Raw genomic sequence first — 23326 nt, 5'->3', positions numbered from 1 at the left:
ACTAAATGCATGTTTTTACAAATATATAGTATTATAAGATATATTACATAGGTAATTAATCCAATTAAAGTTTGCTAAACAATTTTTACTTTAAATTAATATTATCTTCCGCTCCACGAGAGGACGCGAGAGGAGCGTCTCACGTCACGTCACTGAGCGCGAGGAAGAGGCGCGGCGGTTGAGTTCAAATTTTGCGAAGAAAAAAAGACAAGCGCTGAATGGAGGGAAATTGTTTTTAGGTATTGCGCTTTATTATTATTATTACTTTAACTGCAAATCTGTCGTGCGGTAGCTGTTATGAAAGTAAAACGTTTTAAACTCGTTGAAATGTCGAGAGCTGCTTGTTTTCTCTAGTATATTGTTGCTGTTGTTATGAGCTCGTCTGACAGTCAAATACACACACCGTCACTGGCTTCAACAAAAACATGAGGGAATACAGAAGTGTTAATATAATGTAGATAATGTTTAGAGTAATAAAAAAAATCCATAATCGTTTTATTTTTAATTTTATGTTTCATTCCAGGTTGCTTTATAGTGTTTCTCACTTTTAGTTTTGATTTTAGTGCGCATACATTGAAGATGGAGCCGCTAAATTCAGGGTAAGTTGATTTGTGTGTGTGTGTGTGTGTGTGTGTCTATCTGCAGTTTTTTTACCTGGTAAGAGTTGTGTAGACTGATTTGGCACGGTTTAGATAAATAATGCAGTCTTGTAGATTCTGCAAACATGATTGAGTCTGTCCGTGGCTCTGCTTATGTCCAAAATGTTCAAACGTTCTTTGATAATTTCTTTCTTTGGACTGTTGGGAACATCTTCAAACTGAGCACCGAGTTTAGTTAACGTTTTGATACATCAATAATACTTTTCTATTTGCATTGCTCTCAAACAATAAGTGACAAAAATATTGTATTTGTATTTATGGCCTCACACCTAAAACAAGACTAATATTTTCGCATAGTCAGTATCCTTCTGTCGTATTCGTGGTGTTATGATTCAGGAAAACCAGTACAGATTGCTTGTCATCAGCTTTTCATTTATTATAAGCTAAACTCTTAATGGGTCCTTCTTTTTATAATGATTTTGTAATTGCATATATAAAAAGAGTGGACTTTTGTTTTGAATTGATAATTAATGCATAATGCATTGGCAATGACACCTCTTAAACTAATCCAACTCACATTTTTAACATGCCATTGTGTACTACGAATATGACAAATTGCCTTCGATGATCTCCATTTGACAGTCATATGGAATAAAAGCATCTCCTTAATATTTGAAAATGTACATGTTTAATAAGTGAATGGTTTTCTTTTCAGGTAAATTTCATAATGTTATAAAAAAAAAAAAAAAAAGCTTGTGTAACTAATCCTTGCCACTTTTTCCAGCAATGAGGTAGTGAAATTATCAAGGCGGAGAATTTCTTCGGTACGTATCCAGTACGTCATTGAAGTGGGTGAAAATGTGACACTTTCTGATGAATTATCCTTTGTTTTTTGTTTTTTTATATAAACATGATCCAAATGGCTATCATCACACACTAGTTTAGGATGAATTTAATGCAGATTTTAAGTAATGGAAGAATATACACATAAATAATAGGTGATTAAACTTAAGTGTCCCAGTTTACTTGTATTCACTCTGTTGCAGCCTGTGAGACGTGTCTTAATAATTTTCACAATTTTCTAATTGGTAAATAGTGCCTCTTGATTGTCCTCTGACAGATTTTAAAAGCTCCTAGAACATCTATGAATGTACTTGGATCTGAGCAAGAGGAACAAAAGGTGATTAAGTTACAAAAAAAAAAATGTAATCTAATTTTTGAGAATTTTTTTTTTTTTATGTATTTTTCTTTATGTATATATTTATGCAGGAGGAAATTACCAAACCTGTAGAGAAGAAGAGAAATTCGCGAAGAGTGAGTTTTGCCACTACAAATAATGTTCGAGTCTTTACAAAGTAAGTGAAATAATGTTGACCTAATATTAACATTGAAACTAAATACAAACATAATTTATATGAGAAGATAATTAATTTATGAATTTTAAAAATTCACAGTGATGCGAAAAGTGAATCTCCTGTTCTGGCATCCATACAAAACACACATGTTGGTGAGTAGTTTACTTGTTTATAGGTTTCTTGTTTTTAACGTGTTCTAGTTATTATCTGAGGTTCATGAGTCATGGTTAAAGATTATGTATACCAGTTCTGTCAAATGAAAAGTATTAAGTATTAAATATTTCTGTTGCATATATAAAACACTGACACACTATTATTTGCTTTATTGTGTTCTGTTAAATTTTATCAGGAGGTAAACCAGATGAAAAGTAAGTAAAAGTCTTTTTTTTATATATATAACTGACATGCTCAAGTTTAAACATGTTTGATGGTTTTGTGTATCCACATTAAATATATGAAAATCTGTAACTTTCTTTTCCCCTCTAATGACAGGATTCTGCATTTTGTTGATGAGGGAAATCGCCAAATCAAAGGTAATGTTTTGAAGGAAAAATGTCAAATATTGCTGACCCATTGGGACTATTGTTCTTGTGTTATCTTGTGTTATTATTCAAAATAAGAGTGTGTTCACACATGCATAATGGCATAAATGTTTTTCACTATAATAAGGCCAATTCACACTGTACAGACAAACACCAGAAAACAAGTTGGCCGTTGGATTTAGAATTTTATGAGAAATAACTGTCATATTCACACTGCCCCAACAGACACTGACAAACATGAACTGAACGTGTCCAGTCGGGTGAAAACAAACCCTGACCAACGCCAACAGGGATAACGTACTGAACCAACAAAACCCAACAAACATGTTTGTTGGTGTTTGTCTGTGCGGTGTGAATTGGCCTTAACAGAATCTATTGATTTCATGCTTGTATTTACATGCATCTTGAAAATTATTCTCATAGTCAGAGAGTGAACCACTAAACCTTTCCATTTCTTTCAGGCCTGGAAACTTTGTTGAAGACTCCTCTTTATCTATCCCAGCATAAGGTAAGTACTAATCTAAGGCTGAAAAGACCAACATATGAATATGACATCATTGATGAAAGCATATGCTGCCACAAACATTTAATTTGGAGTGTGTGAGCATACGATACTTGATCATTATCAATACCTACTACTGGGTTTTTGTATTAATCTCTGATTGAAACCCACCTTGTCTTGACACACTCTGATTATTTTGACCTTTCTCTCTCAAATTGTAGGAGAATTTCTTCTCTGATCCAGTCTTACAAGATGACTGTGTGGATAGAACAATGCTGCTTGGAGAGGATACTGGATACATGGATATTACTCAAAGCCACACAATCACAATTGATAAGGACTATGAAAATGAAGAAGAATCAAACCCAGATCGTAGCCTCAAAGTGGCTCAGATGGCCTGTGTTGATCTAAATGTTTCAAGTCAGAAGGGTTTGCCATGTGAAGCAAAAGCGGAGAGTAAAAATACTGCAATAGACCCAGACTTCAGTGCTTTTCTCGCCGGTATGTGCTTACCCACTGTAAACACCATTAAGCCCCCAAATTCAGAAAATGAGCTTGGTAATGTCTTCTGTTCAGCCAATACAAGCACAATGGAAATTGATAAGGAGAATCACTTACCATCTTTTTTAATGAAGCAACATCCAGGTGGCAAGGGTAACCCAAAACAACCACGGGGACTTCAACGTAGACGTTCCCGTGTTACATTTGTTGAAGATGATGATGTAGAGGCAATGATGAGTCACACTGTTGTAGCTGAAAGCAAAGATAATGCAAAGCCTCTTGCACCTTCCGTTTCTGAAAATCAAGGAAGTGTTGCATTCATGGCATCTGCCTTTTCAAACATCTCTGATGACATGGAGCTCACTCTAAGTCAGACTGCTCCAATCAATGTAAAAGTCACAGGAAATATCACTCGCAATGTCCAGGCTGCTCTGGATCAAAATAGATCCCATTATTTCTCTGAGGATGACAATGCGATGGAAATGACGGGGGCATTTGATTTAACCGTTCAAGAAAAAGACCACACAATGAGTATGAAGGAGCAATCTCAGTCTCCAATTCCCAAAATAAGAAGGATTTCCTCCTTTAATGTGATTGGAAATGGAGATACAACAGATCAAAACAAAGCTGGTTATTTTCAGAGCACTCTCTCAATAGCCAAAACCGCTAATTCTGATGATATGGAGATGACTGGGGCTTTAGATGTATCTATTCGAAAAAAAGAGGACATTCTGTTTCCCAAACTAAGCCGGATGTCCTCTTTCGATGCTTTTGAAAATAGAGAAATAGTGGATCAAAACAAATCTGGCAACAACATGATAGCTCCAACTACTAATAATGATATGGAGATGAGACAGTGCCAGACTTTTGTTTTCGAGGACAAACTATCAAGCGGAAACAAGCCATTTAGCAACTTAAGGAAGAGTTTACCTCTTGCGTCTGTATCCAGAACTTTTCGAGAAGATGAGCATGCAAGCAGTATCAAGGAGGAAGCTCTGCATCCAATTCCCAGAGTAAGCAAAATGTCCTGCTTTAATTTGGTTGGAAATAAAGAGATATTGGATCACAACAAATCAGGCCTTCTCTCAATTGCCCAAACTGCAAATTCTGATGTTATGGACATGACACAGTGTCAAACTATTTTTCTCGAGGCTAAACAGGTCAGTGGAGACAAACCATTAAGTGGTTCAAGGAAGAATTGGCCTCATACATCGGTATACAAAACTGAAGACAGTGATGGGATGGACATTACTCAAATGTTAACTGGGCATATAATACAAAATGTCCTTTCAGCCCCCAAGAAGGAAAGAGGTGAAAGCATTCTTATACCTGTTACAACTACTACAACACCTAAACATAATGAGAGTGACTGTATGAACTTGACATGTCAACCAAATACTTTTACTGGGATTTCTCCCCCAAGCCCTGATGTAATGGAATTGACTGGATGCAACATTAACATTGACTCAAACCAGACCTGGTTAGGGAGTGCTGATACAGATACAAGAAGAGTACCATTCTCCGCTAATCAAACAATCACTGTTGTTGAACCTATGGAGATGACTGAAGTACATATGGCACTCGTCAGTGAGCGAAAGCATAAAGCTTTTATGACTCGAAGAAAGTCAGGAGCAAGGATGGTGTCCTTGATGTGTGACCCTGAAAACACTGAAGCTGATAACTGTCAGACAAATTTCTCCAATCCTGATGACATGGACATGACACAATGTCAGACTGTTGTGCTTGAGGCTGAAAACTGCAAACCCTTCAGTAAATCGAGGAAGAGTTTGAACCTTGAATCTACATCCTCCAGTCCTGATGTTGACTGTATGGATATAACCCAGACACTCACTGGCAATATCATGTTAAAGAGCTTTGTATCAAATAAGGAAAGGGAGCATGAGATAAATATGTTGCCTACAGCTCAAAGTTGTCAAAGGCAGGATGAGTCTGATTGCATGGAACTGACATGTCAAGCCAGTGCATCAAATCTAGCTATGCCCTGTGTTGATGATGAAATGGAATTAACAGGATGCAATACGATTGCAATTGACTCAAAAAGCACATTGGCAGCAAGTGCTTCAGAGATCAAAGCAAATGAAAGTGCACTTTGGGCATCAACATCTGTTTCTAGATGCACAGTGTCAAGTGAAGAACAAAATGAGGTGAGTGAAGCTGCCAAGTGTGCTATTAACCATGTCTTCCCCTCAAAACATGCCTTTGATCTCGATGGCAAAAACCTTAAATGCACCAACACAGAGGCAATGTCCTATGACCCAGCTGAGATGCAAGTGGACAAATACTGCAAAATGGCACATCCAAGTAATGTGATGACGACTGATGAAGAAAATGACATGCAGGTTACAAAGATCCTAACAATGTCCATTGAAATGGACAAAAGTGTTTCGTTTAACCAGAGAGAAGCAAATATAAACACTTCCAATGGTTCTAGAAATGAAGAGGAGGGTCCAGCTCTTTGGTCTAACAAGGAACAAAGTACAAGCTCAGTCCAACTTGAAGGTTCCTCCTCAAATGAGTCTGTAGCTGATTCCTTCAGTAAAGAAGAACTACAACATACAAAAGCAAGACGAAGAAGTCTAGCAGATTTCCAAATGGAGCTTCAAAATATAAAACGGCGTATCCAGGAAGAGCAAAAAGTGATGACGGGAAGCACAACTGCACCTCTGCCTTCTTGTGTCTTCCCCGAGATTTCCCTTAATGAGCAACGTGAAACGGAAATTTCCTCTAAGCCTGCTTCAAATGTCACGCCTAACGTCAAGCAGAAAAATAATTCTGTTCAAAATGAGAAGACCACACCCTTCAGTCTTAAAAAGCCGTTCTCTTCAAGGTTGTCATTGTGTGGCATCATGCCAAAACTACCGAAACGAGCTTCAACTGTAACTCCAAACAAAACTGTGACCATAAGTACTAATGATTTACAAAGTCTACAACTGGAGAAACATTTTGATTCTGTTGAACAAAATGGCAACTGCAAAACAGTCAATATTAATGATGAAGAGTTTCCTGAAATGAGCAGTGAAGAAGACTTGTCAGGGAGTCTTGAAAATTGGCCAATTAACAAGCAAGATGAACTGGATGGTTCTTTGGCTGTACCTATACATGAAGAGATTTTTGAGGATGATGTCTTTCAGTCAGGCACGAGAACAAGTCCGTGTTTTAAAAGGCAGCATTCAGAGGAACCTATAAATGAAGAGATTTTTGAAGATGATGTCTTTGAGTCAGGGTCGAGCACAATTCCATGTTTTAAAAGGCCGCATTCAGAGGAAGACCCTATTACAGCAGAACAAACCAAGAAAACCTACATTTCTGACATGGTATGAACAAATTGTTAATAATTTTTAGTTTAATACTTTGTTTGCTTGGTATTTCCTGCTACACGCTTAGAGGTTGTTCTGTAATAAAGTGTTAAGCGTGGGCTCCATTGTTGTGCATTATTATGCTAATGCCTGAGATTCTGTCTCCTCAGGGGCCTGACTGTCATGAAGCTGCTGTACAGTGGGAAGGTAATTTTACAAGGCATGCTGCTCAGAATCCCAAGGCAAAGACAATTGAAGATACAGGAGTGTCTGAATCCAGTGAGTTGTTTGCGTCAGTTCTGTCAGACAATGTTAATGTGCTTTAAAAAATTAAGGTTTCGATGTGGTTTATTTTTTAAAAGAAAATGTGATGTACTTTACAGCTCTCAGATACTCTCAGTTTGACTCTCATTTGGATGGGACACTGGATCATGTATTTGATTTTAACAAGGTAGCAGTATTCAAACACATATATAAACTGAATAAACCTCTAACCCTAAGTATTACTCTTTGCTGTGTAACTCGTTCCAGACTGTAAATGCGATGGAATTGAATAATACTTAAAATGATGTGCTTTTGTTTAGGGAAGGTGTGCTTGGCACCCTTGCATCTTTTTGCAACATTTTCTTTTGAAAATATAAAATCCTATCTCGTTCTTTTATTTCCAGAAACTTGAGGATGGAAGCATCACAGTGAACGAGTTCCTAAGCCACTTTGGTATCAACTTCGTCATCCACAGATCTAGACCAAGTGCTCTGCCTGTCAGTGTAAGTGGTCTGGCTTTTCTCTGGCTCTCTTTGTGAACATAATATGTGTCAGTTTTTAAAACATCTTTCTTTTTTCAGTGTAGGGCTGGAGATACACGTAGCATGGAAGATTTGCTCAAAGAGAAATACATATACCACCCCAAGCAGAGAGTGTATGAGCAAGACTGTAAGAACCTCACAGAGATAGTGGAGAGGTGTGTACTAGTCTGGTTTTGATAATGCTGTAAGATGTGTTTAACTGACAAAAAAATTTTACATAAAAATTATATTGTATTTTGTGAAACTAATTTCTCCATAGACTTAAAGAACGAATGCCTGAACAAGAGAAATCCCTGGGATGCATCAATGGAGCCCTTCAGCAACAGATATGCACTCTCTCTAAAGAACAAGTATGTTGTTCTGTCTATATCTTGGGTCATCTTATGTTAAATCATTAAAATTATAGCATATAGCATTCATCTTCATGCTTGTTTGTTTTCCTCAGTTAAAAAGCTTTGGATCCAAGTTGAAAGAGCGAAGAGTTTACTTTGGAAAGAGAAGCAAGGCACATTCTCATGAAATGAAAGGAGTCTTGTACTCAGAGCTCCTAAAAACTACACAGGTAAAGGCATTTTTGTTTTTTTAAAATGTTGATTTTGTTTAACAATTTCTCAAAGTTAAATCAGGGCTCAACGCTAAGGATTTTTTCTACTGGCCCGGTTGAGCCAGTGGTTCAAATTTGTACTTGCCTCGCAAAAATGTTCACTTGCCCCACAACAAAAAAAAATTAATAAAGTAAAAGAAAAAAAAATGGGCCTATAAAATAAGCCTAGTTGTTGTTTTTGATACAGGTAACCTTAATAAATAGGGTTATGACACCAAAAAAGCTACTAGATTAACTCACTTAAATTTTAAATACTGTTAAACAAATAAACAGTGAGTAATAAAACAGTAACATATTCAAATTGATAGCAAGTGATGGCAAAAAATAAAAACAACAAAAAAACACAAATGAAACATCAGTGCTTTTCAAGTTTTTCATGTAGGTTTAAACAGGATATTTTCAGGTAGCCTACAGAAATTGTAATCTAGTGTATAGTTAACTATATAACTAATAAACTTTATTAAAGTTAATAAGTCAAGAGCAGTTACAGATGGATAAATAATGTTTTGAAATGTTGAAAATATAAAACGTTAAATACTGTTATTTGAAATTTGTTTTTTTTTGTTTGTTTTTTTAAAAAAGAAAAGACACTTTAAAGGGATAGTTCACCCCAAAATGAAAATTTGATGTTTATCTGCTTACCCCCAGTGCATCCAAGATGAAGGTGACTTTGTTTCTTCAGTAGAACACAAATGATGATTTTTAACTCCAACCGTTGCCTTCTGTCAGTCAAATAATGCTAGTGGATGGGAACTATAAGAGTAAATAAAACTGGCATAGACAAGTCCAAATTAAACCCTGCGGATCGTGACGACACATTAATGACGACACATTGATGATGCAAGTTTTATTTACTCTTATAGTAGAAGTTCCCATCCACTAGCATTATTTGACTGACAGACGGCAATGGTTGGAGTTAAAAATCATCATTTGTGTTCTACTGAAGAAACAAAGTCACCTACATCTTGGATGCGCTGGGGTAAGCAGATAACCATCAAATTTTCATTTTTGGGTGAACTATCCCTTTAATCGTGAAATTAAACCCACCAGTAAGTGGCAGCGAATCACTGTTAATGAGCGAGTCATTGAGATTCAGTTGATTCATTCAAATGGCTGATTCATTCAGGGAGAGTTGCTCAGAGACACAAAACAGTGCTGTGTGGACTTTGGAACTATTAATACAGCGAAACAGGTGATTTTGTGTCTTAAATGTAAGTCACTTGATATTAAGTTCTTGTTTATTAAACTCTACGCTGTATAAAATCAATATCACATTTGTAATCGTGCTGATATTTGGAGAAAAACGGCGCTCTTTGTTTAATACTGACTATATTAAATTATATAAATATGAAAGATATACAGGGTCATTTTTACCCCTTGATTTCTGGGGCATTCTAAAGGCATTTTAGTAGACTAAATCACGCAGTGAAAGTGAACACTAAATACGCCGCATGCGCACAAGCCTAACCTAGACTACATCAAGTGCATGCGTGCACCTCAATGGGTGTTTTGTTTTTGTGAAGTGAGGGACATACTCAATAATGTCAGATCGTTAAATAACGCGCAACCTACAGCACTGGCCCGATCGGGCAAATGACCGTTCCGCCTACTATCGCAAGTGTCGTTCACACTGGCTCTGGGCCATCAGGCAGTCCTTATTGTCAAACCCTGTAAATTATTCTTTATTCAAAAATTCCTCCTTGTTTCTCATCTAGACATCCAGATTAGAGAAATTCTGATACTTAGACCCTAGGAAATTGCTTGATGAGCGCAAATCTGTATTTTGTATTAAAACAGTAATTAGGTAGGACAAAATGAAGGACACAACCATTTTAAATAATAAATAAATTACAAATCTCAGCCATAAACTTGATTGACTGCTGCTAGTATTTTATTGGACATAATTAGTAAATGCAAGATCATCACTTATCAGAATTTTCAGTCTTTTCCCAGAAGAAAGGATTGTAAATTTTAGATTCATTTATCTGCTAAGAGTTATTTTTGCTCATAACTTTTTATGAACTTTTTTATTTTGTTAGAGGGCCTCAGTGCTGTCTCACATGAACAAAAAGCCTTAACTGCTGTGTATCTGAATTGCCCCCAATACATTTAGAATGCAAAGCAGAGCCTGCTATCTAAAATCAAAGAGACAGACGAAATGATGGAAGACTTGGATGGATGCATTAATGATTTAGAAACTGGTATGGATTTTCTTCTCTGCTCTGTTTCATGCTTGATCGTATGTAATGTAAATTTCTACATAAACATAGTGAAATAGCACACTGCTTTTTCTACACTAGAACTTGCATCTGTAGAGGCCATGATTATGGGAGATCTTGATGCTGCTCAAACCAGACCAGCCTTAAAAGCCAAGGAAGAGGGTAAGTTTACTTCTGTATTATAGAATCTTACAGCTTTGTGATGCTAAGAATGGTATAATTGTTTGTCTGTGTTTCTCTTTCTCTACTGACAGATTTGCAAAGGCTTAATTCAGCTGTCACTATGAAGGAGAGGTATGTTCTTTTATCCACACCATAAGGAATGTTATAAGATACAGATTTTTGCTGAATGCTGAAATGCTGATCATTTCAGGGAAATTGGTGAGCTGGAGATTCAGCTGAGGACTTTGGAGGGCCAACAGGAGAAGCTACGAGGAGAATCCAGTAGCCTTAAGAGTCATCATGCAACCTTGAACAGGTTTTTTTTTTTTTTTTTTTTTCTTTTGTTTAAAACCCATTGTAGTGGCACTTGGGCATCCTGTCTACACTGCAAGAACAGCGTGCAAGTGACAATAACAAATGTACAACCCTATTAAAATCAACGTGGCATCAAGCCATGCAACATCGCTCTCTTGCTGTTGAAGACAGCTTTGTTGTTGATTATAATCACTTGCTTGCTAATATTTCTAGCAGAAGTAAGACTTCCAAGCTTAAGGTTTGGGTTTTTTATTTTGCTAAACAATAGATGGTTGGTTCGGTAGGTTGAATATTTATTATTTTTATTGCCGCCATACCTAGCCCATATATTTTACTATGTAAAAATATATTTTGCTGAAAGTATAATGATTTGTCTTTCAGTTTGAACGAGTGGCGTCTTGATTCGACAGATGAAAGGGGTGCTTTGTTTACCTTCCTTCACAACACTGTGCATCTGCAAGTGAACCTGCAAACCCCTGCTGGTGAGCTGATTATCACTTTATAATTACTCCTAATGGTTTTTCACCATTATCCTTACATACAACAGTAGATTAAAATACTCTCATGTCTATTAGGAAAGGAATGGATGACTGAGGATGTGGAGCGAAATATAGATGTATGCTTCCAGTTGCAGCTGGATGGTGAGTGAAAAATAAATTACTTTTATCTTTTAATTTTATGTATTTATTTATTTTAAATATTTGAAATCCATTTTGTATAATTTTTTTCCCCTTATGATGATTACTTTTTTTCTTTCTTTTTTTTTAAGTGGAAAAGTCTGAGTGTCATGCAAGCATGGTTCACAAGTTACTTGCACTATACTGTCAGTCTCAAACTCAATGGACACAGAGGTACCCCACAACCCGACATTTACCAGAGGTTAGCGCTAACACTATGTACTTTTATATTTAAATGAAAGTGTCTAAAATATGTGTATACTAAAGCTACGTTTACATGGACACCTTTTGTTTCATTCAGAATTCATTCATTCTGATTGATGAATCCGAATGGAGTGTTTACATGAATGCTAAATAAAGTGAACAGTTTGATGTGCATCATAAGCTTCAAATTGGAATAGAGTTTTCTGCTGTTTACGCTTCTTTTCTTTGTTTTAAAAAAAGCAGTCTTAATATTTGTCTATTTTGGGTCCTAATTAGGAAGACGATGAGCACAAGAAGCTTTGTGCCTTTCTTCTTTATTCATCAAGCAGTAAAAATGTCCCTTCCCATGCCTAAAACAAGGCGTCTGTTGATGAAAGTCTGAAGCAAGACTAGTGAGACGTTCTTCTGCTCCATTTAATAGACGATGAGTGGAAAGAGAAATGACACGAGTCACGACAGTCATTTATGACACTTTATTTAACAATAATTTTACATAATTTCTTCATCATTGTACATGCGCAGTACTTTACAGTTTCAGTTTTCAATCTGATCAAGTGTTTACATGTCCTGTTGAACGCATTAGAAAAGCTTTAAACCACTCCTTACAATCCAAATTAAATTTTAATCGGATTTGGCCAATTCATTACGATTGACATAGATAATTAGGGTCCATGTAAATGCAGCTATTGTTTTGCTACAAAGGTATGTGCATGTTTTGGATGATCCAGTTTGAATAATATATGAGAACAAGATGAGAAGTCTCAGTGTTGTCTGATCTTTTCTGAACAGCTTCTTCATGACATCAGTTTGGTGGTGGGTCGTTTCAGGCTCTTGGGTGAGGAGATTCACCGGCTGAAGAAGTGGGGAGGATTGAAGCTTCGCATCCTGAAGATCACCTGTGTGGACATGCGGTATGTTACAGTGCACATTTATTAGCTTACTACTCATGCACTTTTCCTTTGCGTATTGAGCCTTGGTTCTTATGTGGATGACAGAGATTCCAGTTGCAATGTTTCCCTAATGCCTAATTCCCTACAAAAAACTTAAAAGTGTGTCAACTTAGCTCCTATGCACACCTGATTTTGAGAAAGATTGTAATCATAATGACAAATTAATTAACTGTAAGCATCTTTTTTTTTCTTTTTTATTATTTTTACTTTTCAGAGTTCATATCGTCTTCTCAAGCCTGAAAGCATTTGAAAAGTTTGAGTTAAGTCTGATGGTCACTCCAGACTATCCCTTTGGACCACTTCACATACAGGACTTCAAAAAACACATGGGGAAAACAAGGTTTGAAAGAAATTAAAATTTTTAGATCACAATGAGTTTAAATGTTATCTGGCTTTGTGAGTGGAGATAACATCACCTGCATTAGACAGGATTGTTATTAGAAAGAAATATTTTGAAGTCTCTAGGCAGCGTTTAGTGAAACACAAGACTTTCCAAATCTAATTGTTCAAAGAAAATGTGTCAAGTACAAAATATTAATATATTAATTTTAACCCAGTCTGACAGAAATGTTATGAGTATTTCTTATCAGAAAGTTTCAAATCAGACACCAATTTTCACTTTTATACTTTAGACAAAATACAATTCTCATTGATGCTAAAAGTTGCAATGTTTTGAATACATTTGAATAAATCATATATTTTAAAAAAATATTTCACTAAAGATCATTCATCGACAAGTGGTCCTTGGCACATGGAACTGTAAATCTTATCAACAGCTACAATAAAATTCACTTCATAAAAGTATTCACATAAAATGTTAATTTTGTCTTGCTCTTGAGTCAGTGTTTTGTGCTTTTGTCTTCTGTAGGTTGAGTCAAATTGAAGACATCCTATCATCAATCAAACCAGCCAAGAACTATCTGACAAAAGTCCTCAAGAAAATCCACGATGATCTCCTGTGCTAGGATCTCAAGCCTTGTTGTTTACTCTTTTCCTTTCAGTCTATAAATGTTTGTATATATTGACTTTGTATAATCAAAAATAATTAAAAATGTAGCCACAAGCCGCACCAAGTTTGCTCACATTCTTTACATTTCTTGGCCTGTTATGACTGGATCCTTGTCTGTTGTTCCGTTAGGAATCCAACTATTAGAATAGGATAAAAGGAGCCCCATATTCTACTACTAAATACAGTATAATCATATATGAAGAATGCAGGTAATTATGGTGATTTGCGTGAATGATGGCAATGATGCTCCAATCCCCCCTGTTTTTGCTCAGCTTGATATGGATGTTCATTATGGTTTGAGTTTGGGTCTCTACATTTTTGAATATGTCCATAAATTAAATGTTTCACATTGAAAATCATCCTCTTAACAAAGTAGCATAATTAAGCCAGAAACTAACCTTTTACAAGAATTTAAGGTAAGTAATTAGATTACCATAATATGCTATTCCAAAAATAATGGCAACAAACCACAACTGTTCATTGTATGTCATGTTTCAAAAGGCCAGTCTGGCCTCAAGCCCAACCAGCAATCTCCTGTATAGACGTGAACAGAAGAATGATTTGTGTTGTGTAGAGCTAATCATTTGTTACTGTCAGCTAGCTGTCAGGTAATCAAGATTTAATGCTGTGACACCACAGGAGAAGATTTTAGGAATGATGCTGACCTTTGACAAGACTTGTACTGCATGGAGATAAATGGATGGGCGCTGTTGATCCCAGAGAGGAAGTTTTGTGCAACACAGAATACGCAAAAACTGTGACAGTGAAGTAATGTTTCTGTACGCAATCATTACTGCAATGCAGCCAGGTAACAGTGAAAAACATAAGTGCCATAAGACTATTGAATGTGCACAATGTTATTACTGACCATGTTTGCAGAATCCACTTTCTGTAGCAGCACTTTGTTGCACTGAAAACCAGCATGCAGACCTTGAGTGGCAGTTGTTCCACATCATTTGCTTGGATACAAGTGAGAATGACAGACCCCTGACTCCTCGTCAAAGTAACTTTATATAACACGTTGTGTACTTTTTTCACTATACGATGCAACCAAGGTCAACCCAAAGTAGAGTGCCATAAAATCATAAAGAACCAAAATAAATATTTGAAGCAAAGAAATAGATGCACATTTAGCATGTTTAGACGCTAAAGCAATAAGTGAGTTTAGGAACCCAAAATGCAATTGTCAGCCCTGCTTCAGTGATCTTTAATTATTCTGTCCATGTCATTTCTCCCTCAGCATTAAGTGGAATTTTATAGCACTGAAACTATCAGCTCTCTGATCATGATGATATCTGGACACAGTCCAGGAAATTGGGAATGAAGAGGAATTTAGTTGGCTATGGTTTACAGGCAGTGCCTATTACCACGTCACAGCTGACATCATTCAGTGATTTACATCATAAAAGAATGTCCTCCACAATTACAGAGATGTTCATAAAAGCGATTGACCTTGCAGGGCAAAGAAGTGTGTATTTAAAGGCTTGGATATAGATTCCGCATTAGCAAACAGTTTTGCTTTTGTAATGTGACTTACTGTAACAAGTTGTGTGGACTACTTTTATGTGCTTTGGGTCTATTATAAAGCTTGAAAGGCCGACAAACTTTTCACCCCCAAATGCATCTAATATTCTGTTTTTGTGGATAATAGACAGGCTTTTAGACTGTTTGCGATGATTTTTAAAAGCAGAAATCTTTAAGAATGTTTCAGTATTAGGCTTTTCTATGCATGCACTCTACTTGTTTGGCAGTTTTTGTATCCAAATATTGATATTGTGATTGCAATTCGGATGCAGTGCCCCACAGGCTGGATTTATTGAAAGATGTGCTATTGCAGGTATCTGGTTTATTAAACCAATTTTTGTTTTCCTCTTCTCATCAATTTGACCAGGCTGCTTAAAATGTATCCTGTGGATGTCAAACCATGTTTACTGATTTAGAGCTATATTGCTCCTATGTTAATGAATCTGTTTCCCATTTTTTGAGCCCCTTTCGTGAGCTGGCAACAGATTGTTTTTGTTTATTTCATTTATTCTTTCTCTGAAAAGACCTTCAGAAGGCAAACAATCCCAAAGACATAAGAGCCGGACAGGCTTTTTTTTTTTTCAAAATTCCATTAACTGAATCACAAAGTACACTGGTATAAGCCTTATTCCCCCTTGATCAAATATTTTACTGATATCATGCCAGCAAATTCTGTTTACTTGCTTACGCTCCCTGTGCCATTACAATAATCAAGCAGAATTGAATTTTATTTACATTTTTGAAGTGTGTTCTTGCATCAGTAGATGGAAACCAGAGTGGTGTTTTAGGTGCGTCAGATTCCATATGGATGCACATATTGATGAGTCTACACCTTATATATTGAAAAATACCTCCCAAAGTGTTTCTATGCAGCAATAAAGCTCAATGCAGGTTCCTGTTCCTATTATGCATAATTGATCAGTGCATGTTATTTTGAAGGAAGAAGGTTGTCTTTGTAATATTTCATGAAAATGAAATAAATTGCTCAGCATGTGGAAAAAAGCTCGATCACCTTGGCAACATGAACAGGAAATAAAATGTAAACTGAAGATTTGTTGTCTACTTGTATAGTGTGTATATATATATATATATATATATATATATATATATATATATATATATATATATATATATATATATATATATATATATATATATATATATATATATATATACTGGGGTCAGTAAGATATTTTTGAAAGAAATTAATACTTTTATGATACATCAAATTGATAAAAAAGTGACAGCAAAGACATTTATAATGCCACAAAAGGTTTCTATTTTAAATATATAAATACCTTCTCTTGTGGTCAGCAGAAGGAAGAAATTCATACAGGTTTGGAACAACTTAAGGGTGATAAATGATGACACAATTTTCATTTTTAGGTGAACTATCCCTTTAAGCACCAAATCAGCAAATTATAATGATTTCTAAAGGATCATGTGACACTCAAGAGTTTTTTTGTTTTTTTTACTCTGCAGACTGCACAGTCTTTGTAAGTTTAAGGTCTTGGGAGGTGGAGTGGCAGGGGGTTCTGTGCTACTAAAGATTCTGAGATTCGAACCCCAGAGGGTGTAATCTTTGAGCTATAACCATTGAGCCTTTGGGCGAGACACTTAACCCCAGATTGCTCCAGAGGGACTGTTGATGTAATAAGTGTAGGAAGTCACGCTTGATAAAATTGTGAGTTTTTTGCAAGAGGTCACAATCTGTTGGTCACTTGTTGTCAAATGACATAGCGCCTGATCCTTTACTCTTAGAAAAATCTGTATTTGTGTGTGAGAGTGAAATGAAGCAGGCCTTCATACCAACTCTATTTTAAGGCGAGTAGAGTTTGCCACCTGTCCCTGCTTCTCTGGATGCCTTGACAGCTCGTTTCCCCCTATCATAACAGTCCACAGACAGTCTCGTCCCTGTGTCATTCACAAAAATTTCGGTTTGTTCAGAGGGCAGTGATTCCTGTCATTGGTGGGTCTTGGTGTCTCTTCTCTTTTTCTGTTTATAAAACTACAGGATTAAAGAATTCAACAGCAGTTTGGATCTTATGGCTGAAGCAGTGAGCCTACAGGACCAATTGGAGGAAGGTTTTGAGGATGAATTCGGAGAAATCATCAAAACTCGATCAGGTAGGAGAAATGATCATTTATTTACCTAAAGGGAAGTCTTATATCTTGTACATGCATTTGAATGTTTAATAAATGTTAAAATATGGCTTAGTTATTGTTTTTCAGTTTCAGATGACTTCTTATGAACACATTGGTAACACTTTATTTTGATGGTCCCCCAACATACATTCTACTAACTATAAGTAACTTTGCAACTACATATGTCAACATATTCTACTAACCTCAACCCTAACATCTAACCCTGACCTAAGTTAACTAACAGTCTACCAATACTCTCTAATGAGAGTTAGTTGACATGTAGTTGCACAGTTATTTATAGTTAGTTAGTTGACCATCAAAATAAAGTGTAACCGATACATCTCTTAATCACAATCACTACGATTTGTTATTACACTCCTTGCCACAGTCTAAATGAAATAAAAACATATATATAATTGACATTTACAGCAACAGATTTGTCAGAGAAAATATTACTGCATCATATTTCCACATTTCTTTGTCTTTTGTTCATCATGTTGTAAAGCAGATCAGACGTATATACTATGAAACATTTTGAACAATCCTCTTTAAAATCTAATTTCTGGCCCGTGCTCCACCCTGAGTGAGTTCATATCTATTTTTTTTTTCATCACTGTCATTCTGTATTCAGTAGGGATCATGAGTGATCTATAAATGCTCTCTGGTGGAAATAGGACAGGTCTTAAAGAGCTTGAAATAGTTGCAGCTGCCTGGTGTTGGGTTTCAGTCCTTGTTTGAGATTTAGCCATGTTGTTGTTGGCTTTTTTTGTTGTTTTGTTGGCAAGAGACTCTCTCGTGTTTTCCATGCGAGTGTGTTTATGATCAGCAGTGAAAGTTAGGAGAAAGTAGCAAAATGAGTCAACAGCTTGATGATCCGCCAGAGGACACAAACAGTACAGTAAACCTCTGAGAACAGAGATTTAATAGAGGACATCTGTTATCTGTGCTAAATCTCGCCATACACTGGTTATTTAATGGTTGTTGGGTTCAGAAAATACCTTTGGTTACACTTTATTTTAAGGTGCTCTTGTTACAGTGAAATTATATAATTAAGTATTGAGCAAGATTAATTAACTACATGTACTTATATTCCGTTTAGGGTTAGTTGGATGTTATTATACTGTTATTACTATAGTAACTACATGTAAATTGTGTAACAGGGAGACTGTAAAATACAGTGTTACTTTAACTTTAATCAAGAACCAATTTTCACTGGTTATTTTGGAGATTGAAAAGTTTTGTTACATTATAGGTTCTTTTGATAGATTCGTTCAAATATTTGTTTCCAGTATATAAGTGGTTTTAAAATGAGCTAGACAGCAGAAGGCTGAATCTCAGGTCATATTTCACCTCAAAATCAAAAGACAAAAATTTTTGTAAAGAAAATAAATAATTACATTTTTTACATGTCAGGTATTTTCATGACATTAAAGCACAACTGATTTTTTTTGTTTGTTTGTTTTTTGCTTGTTGTATACTGAATTAAATTAATGCAGATGATGATGATGATAATAGATTATATTTTGATTCAAATGTGGTCCCTGCGGCGAATACTAGGCACCTCTCTATGCAATTACACCATCAGACTGAGGTGCGAAAATCAACCAACAGTCGAAGAAGTAATCTAAAAGCACAGGTTACAATGGTTTTGTGGCATGCTGAATGAACGAACCATGTCTACCTTACTGACTACTCTGGCGGCAGTGGCTTGCGAAATGGAAGGTCCAACTAAAGGCGCCCAAGAAAACCTGGGCAAAACAGATTGAGGCTGACCTCAAAAACCAAAGGTTTAACCTTCCTGATGCCAAACGCAAAGCTCTCAACTGCCAAGCCTATTGTAAAAAAAAAACTGCCAAAACTATTGTACAAAACTTTTGTGATCCAGCGGCACCCACAGCAGTTTATTGGCTCCGGGACAAATCTCATCCAAATGTTTGCTGAGGGACTAAGTGAGAGTGTCCAATGAGGGGGGATAATAATCGTCATGAAAATAATTTCATAATAATAATAATAATAATAGTAAACATATATAGGCTTAATTTGCTGCTTCTAAAATCTAGATTCTTATCAATTTATTTATTCTCATTTTGTCTTTTGATATTGGGGTGAAAAACTACCTCATTGTTTACCTGAATGGACAAATGTGTTCTTTGTGGAACCTTATTTATTTTTAAATGTGCAAGCATTTTAAAGGTGCCCTAGAACTTCTTTTTAAAAGATGTAATATAAGTCTAAGGTGTCCCCTGAATGTGTCTGTGAAGTTTCACCTCAAAATACCCCATAGATCTTTTTAAATTGATTTTTTTAACTGCCTATTTTGGGGCATCATTAACTATGCACCGATATATAGGTTGCGGCCCCTTTAAATCTCGTGCTCCCCCGCCCCGGAGCTCACGCTTGCCTTAAACAGCAAACACAAAGTTCACACAGCTAATATAACCATCAAAATGGATCTTTACAAGATGTTCATCATGCATGCTGCGTGCATGGATTGGATCATGTGAGTATTTATTTGGATGTATTACATTTGATTCTGAATGAATTTGAGGTTTTGCTGCGTGGCTAAAGTTAACATTACACACTGTTTGAGAGATTTATAAAGAATGAAGTTGTGTTTATGAATTATACAGACTGCAAGTGTTTAAAAATGAAAATAGCGACAGTCTTGTCTCCGTGAATACAGTAAGAAACGATGGTAACTTTAACCACATTTAACAGTACATTAGCAACATGCTAACGAAACATTTAGAAAGACAATTCACAAATATCACTAAAAATATCATGTTATCATGGATCATGTCAGTTATTATTGCTTCATCTGCCATTTTTCGCTATTGTTCTTGCTTGCTTACCTAGTCTGATGATTCAGCTGTGCACATCCAGACGTTCTGCCCTTGTGTAATGCCTCGATCATGGGTTGGCATATGCAAATATTGGGGGCATACATATTAATGATCCCGACTGTTACTTAACAGTCTGTGTTATGTTGAGATTCGCCTGTTCTTCGGAGGTCTTTTAAACAAATGAGATTTATATAAGGAGGAGGAAACAATGGAGTTTGAAACTCAGTGTATGTCTTTTCCATGTACTGAACTCTTTTTATTTAACTGCCAATATAAATTCAATATTTAATTCTAGGGCACCTTTAAAGTGATCAGGTTTGTTTATGATTGTTTAAATTCATTGCTGAACCCTTCTGAGGCTCCTGGTATTCAGTGGCATTTTTACAGTTGGGCGAGACAGTTTGACTCCTTGGAGAATTTGAGGTTGCAACTCTATCTTCTGCTCATGGTATCAAATCTAAGGATCTGTTTTATGTTAAATACCACTGCATAAGGCCTGCAGGAGTGACATGTCTGACATCTGCCATAGAATCTTCTGAAGAAATTCTCTAAATAACTTATGGTACAGTTTCTGCTTCACATTCTCCAGAGAGCACATTTTATCAAAGAGTATAAAACATTTTATGCTAGCTGTCAAAATATTGATATTTAAACCTTTTAAATAATCAAATATTACTTCTTGTGGGGCAGGATTTGTTGTTAGCCTTTTCTGCTTGGGCCTCTCCCAGGGACTGTCAGTAGTATTCTGGTGTTTCTATTTTTGGCTTTAATGGGAATATATATATATATACAGTAGAAGATATAATGCTGTATGAGCAGCCACTGTAAGGCAGTGTTGAGCAAGTTCTACTGAAAACGGCATTCATATCTCCTTAAATTCTTTCTCTCTCTGCAAACTCAGTCTCTGGAGACCTTGGATCATTTTTTTCATTACATAACCAGAGAAGCATACACTGTTAAAACTAAAGGAGCCTCAAGTATCCTATTGTATTCTCACTACATGTCAGTTTCAAGCTCCTTTTAAAGCTTTTTTTAAGATGAGGCTACTGGAGGAACTGTTGACCATCTTTAGACTTCTTGCAGGAACTAACTTTAAGCAAACTTTTCCTCAGAAAACTGTCAGGTTTTCATAAGGTAACTTTTTTTTCTTAGTAAATTTCAATGACCTTAAATAAAATGCACTGTACTTCAAAAGATAAAAATCAACAGATACTGTACATTTTTTTGTGTGTGTGCATGAACAGGTAACTATGAGAGGAAATGAAATCCTCACAAAGCAAAACAGTTAAACAGTGAAGCAAACAGTGAAACCATGCAACTTTTTATATTTAGCATGGTAAAGTAAATATTCACTCCTTCGAACGATATTTGAGGACTCATTGTAAACATACCAAACAAGTATTATTTATTTATAAGTTACTTTACCTTCTACATGTTTGAATGCCACCATGGGTGGCATTCTGAGGAATCCTCACGGGAGTCTCCAGTATCTTCTCACTTTACAGTGTGGAGTGAAAACATACAGATGCAGAAGTTTTGGATTAAAATACTTTTCGTCACTTTAGAAACATCAGGTGTTTACTGCACTCTATCAGGGTGTGTTTTAAAGCCCTGGAGGCTTTTATGACATTTCCTATTCACTCTTTTCTGCAGTTATTCATCAAATACTTAAGCAATGGTTGGCATCGGGGTAAAGAAAAATGACATTGAAATGAGATCTACACCTGGTTGGCATTTAAAAAAAATCAAATGACAACTAGTAGGCCTACTTAAAATGGAAATACCACAAATACAGTCCCTGAATGAAAACCAGAAGCATAGCATGTCTGTATTTATGTAGCCTATGAATAACTTTTTGACTGTTTGAGTGAACATAGCCCCTTTCTCAAAGACACTGGCCTGTATTTTGAATGTTATGATTGTTTTCCGAGTCTGATTCAAGTGTTGCTGCTTCCTAAATCTGCTTCGGTTGAACATTTGTCTTCGCAATATTGTGTACAAAACAATACAACAATTTTGTGGCCAAAACATATAGGAGAAGGAACTACAGATGAGATTTTTTGAGCAAAAAAATGCTGGGTTCTTCGAGTCAAATAAACCCAACCGTTGGTTTAAATTTTTGAAACCCAAACGTTGGGTTTGTCCATATTTGATCCAAACATGAAACAACCCAGCATTTTTAAAGTGGTATGATCATGATCTGCAAGATTTTCTCTTTCAGTACTACCACAACACATGATGCCCTTCAAAAAAGACATAAAACGAAAGAATTGTAATTCTCTCCATTGGGCACGGGGATCATTCAGAGTTGAAAAAATCCCACAAGAATGGATTAAAAGCACAGACTGTTACTTATTTAGGATTTCTCTGGCAGATGTACAGATGGCATGGTGATGTTTTGAGTCCTGTGATTTTTATGTGAGATGTACCCACCAGCTGCACAAAACTCAACGTCAACATGAAATTGCCCATTCCAGATTATTGTATTGAATTCATCCATTTTTAATAGACCACAAGCATATTACATTAGGCGAAAAGGACACCACAAACGGTGTGTCTCATAACAGTGTTTAAAGAGAGGCTTAAAGAAGCTCCAGAAAATAATTTCACATTAATTATGTATTATTCAGGGTGGTGATTAGGTACATTGACTTTCACGGTTCTTTTTCATTGATTTTCAAGGTGTTTTTTTTTTTTTTTTTTTTTTTTAGTTCAGTTCATCTGCAGCAAACCAAATTGTATTTAGGCACCCCTGTATCGTTAACTAAACTATCTTTCCTTAAAGGGTTAGTTCACCCCAAAATGAAAATCCTCTCATTAATTACTCACCCTCCTGTCGTTCCACACCTGTAAGACCTTCATTCATCTTCAGAACACAAATTAAGATATTTTTGATGAAATCCGATGGCTCAGTGAGGCCTTCATCCCATTTTCAATGCCCAGAAAGCTACTAAATAGTTATTTAAAACAGTTCATGTGACTACAGTGGTTCAACCTTAATGTTATGAAGCGACGAGAATACTTTTTTTGTGCACTGAAAACCAAAAATAAC

The 23326-nt window shown here is 36.0% G+C and overlaps 2 protein-coding genes across 14 annotated transcripts in view; both read left to right on the top strand.

Moving 5' to 3' along the window:
- The first annotated feature begins 204 nt into the window (after positions 1–204).
- Positions 205–13811, top strand: knl1 (kinetochore scaffold 1). Its single transcript, XM_067403619.1, has 26 exons — positions 205–239; positions 524–599; positions 1384–1423; positions 1720–1779; positions 1869–1954; positions 2054–2106; positions 2304–2322; positions 2447–2487; positions 2958–3004; positions 3220–6834; positions 6987–7095; positions 7200–7267; positions 7485–7583; positions 7662–7777; positions 7882–7972; positions 8068–8184; positions 10340–10427; positions 10527–10607; positions 10700–10739; positions 10819–10923; positions 11304–11404; positions 11498–11563; positions 11692–11801; positions 12593–12714; positions 12968–13093; positions 13622–13811. The coding sequence occupies exons 2-26, from the start codon at positions 580–582 to the stop codon at positions 13716–13718; spliced, it is 5517 nt and encodes a 1838-aa protein (XP_067259720.1). The 5' UTR covers positions 205–239; positions 524–579; the 3' UTR covers positions 13719–13811.
- A 3412-nt stretch (positions 13812–17223) lies between these two features.
- dmd (dystrophin) overlaps positions 17224–23326 on the top strand; it is a 134721-nt gene continuing 128618 nt past the window's right edge. For all 13 annotated transcript variants that reach the window (XR_010896564.1, XR_010896566.1, XR_010896568.1 and 10 more), the window contains exon 1: positions 17224–17413. Coding sequence is in view for 8 of the 13 variants with exons in the window: in XM_067402505.1 (XP_067258606.1) it covers positions 17332–17413 (82 nt within the window). In the remaining 5 variants the exon portion in view is untranslated. The remainder of the gene's footprint in view (positions 17414–23326) is intronic.

The sequence above is a fragment of the Chanodichthys erythropterus genome, chromosome 12, assembly GCF_024489055.1.
Source record: "Chanodichthys erythropterus isolate Z2021 chromosome 12, ASM2448905v1, whole genome shotgun sequence".
NCBI lineage: Eukaryota > Metazoa > Chordata > Actinopteri > Cypriniformes > Xenocyprididae > Chanodichthys > Chanodichthys erythropterus.
Note: the sequence above shows the minus strand (reverse complement) of the source record. Positions and strands in the feature narration are given on the sequence as shown.

Excerpts from the sequence above, each read along its gene's own strand:
- knl1 (XM_067403619.1), top strand. The coding sequence starts at position 580 with ATGGAGCCGCTAAATTCAGG. Across the intron at positions 11,405-11,497 it reads GAACCTGCAAACCCCTGCTG|GAAAGGAATGGATGACTGAG; the intron begins GTGAGCTGATTA and ends CATGTCTATTAG. Across the intron at positions 11,564-11,691 it reads CTTCCAGTTGCAGCTGGATG|TGGAAAAGTCTGAGTGTCAT; the intron begins GTGAGTGAAAAA and ends TTTTTTTTTAAG.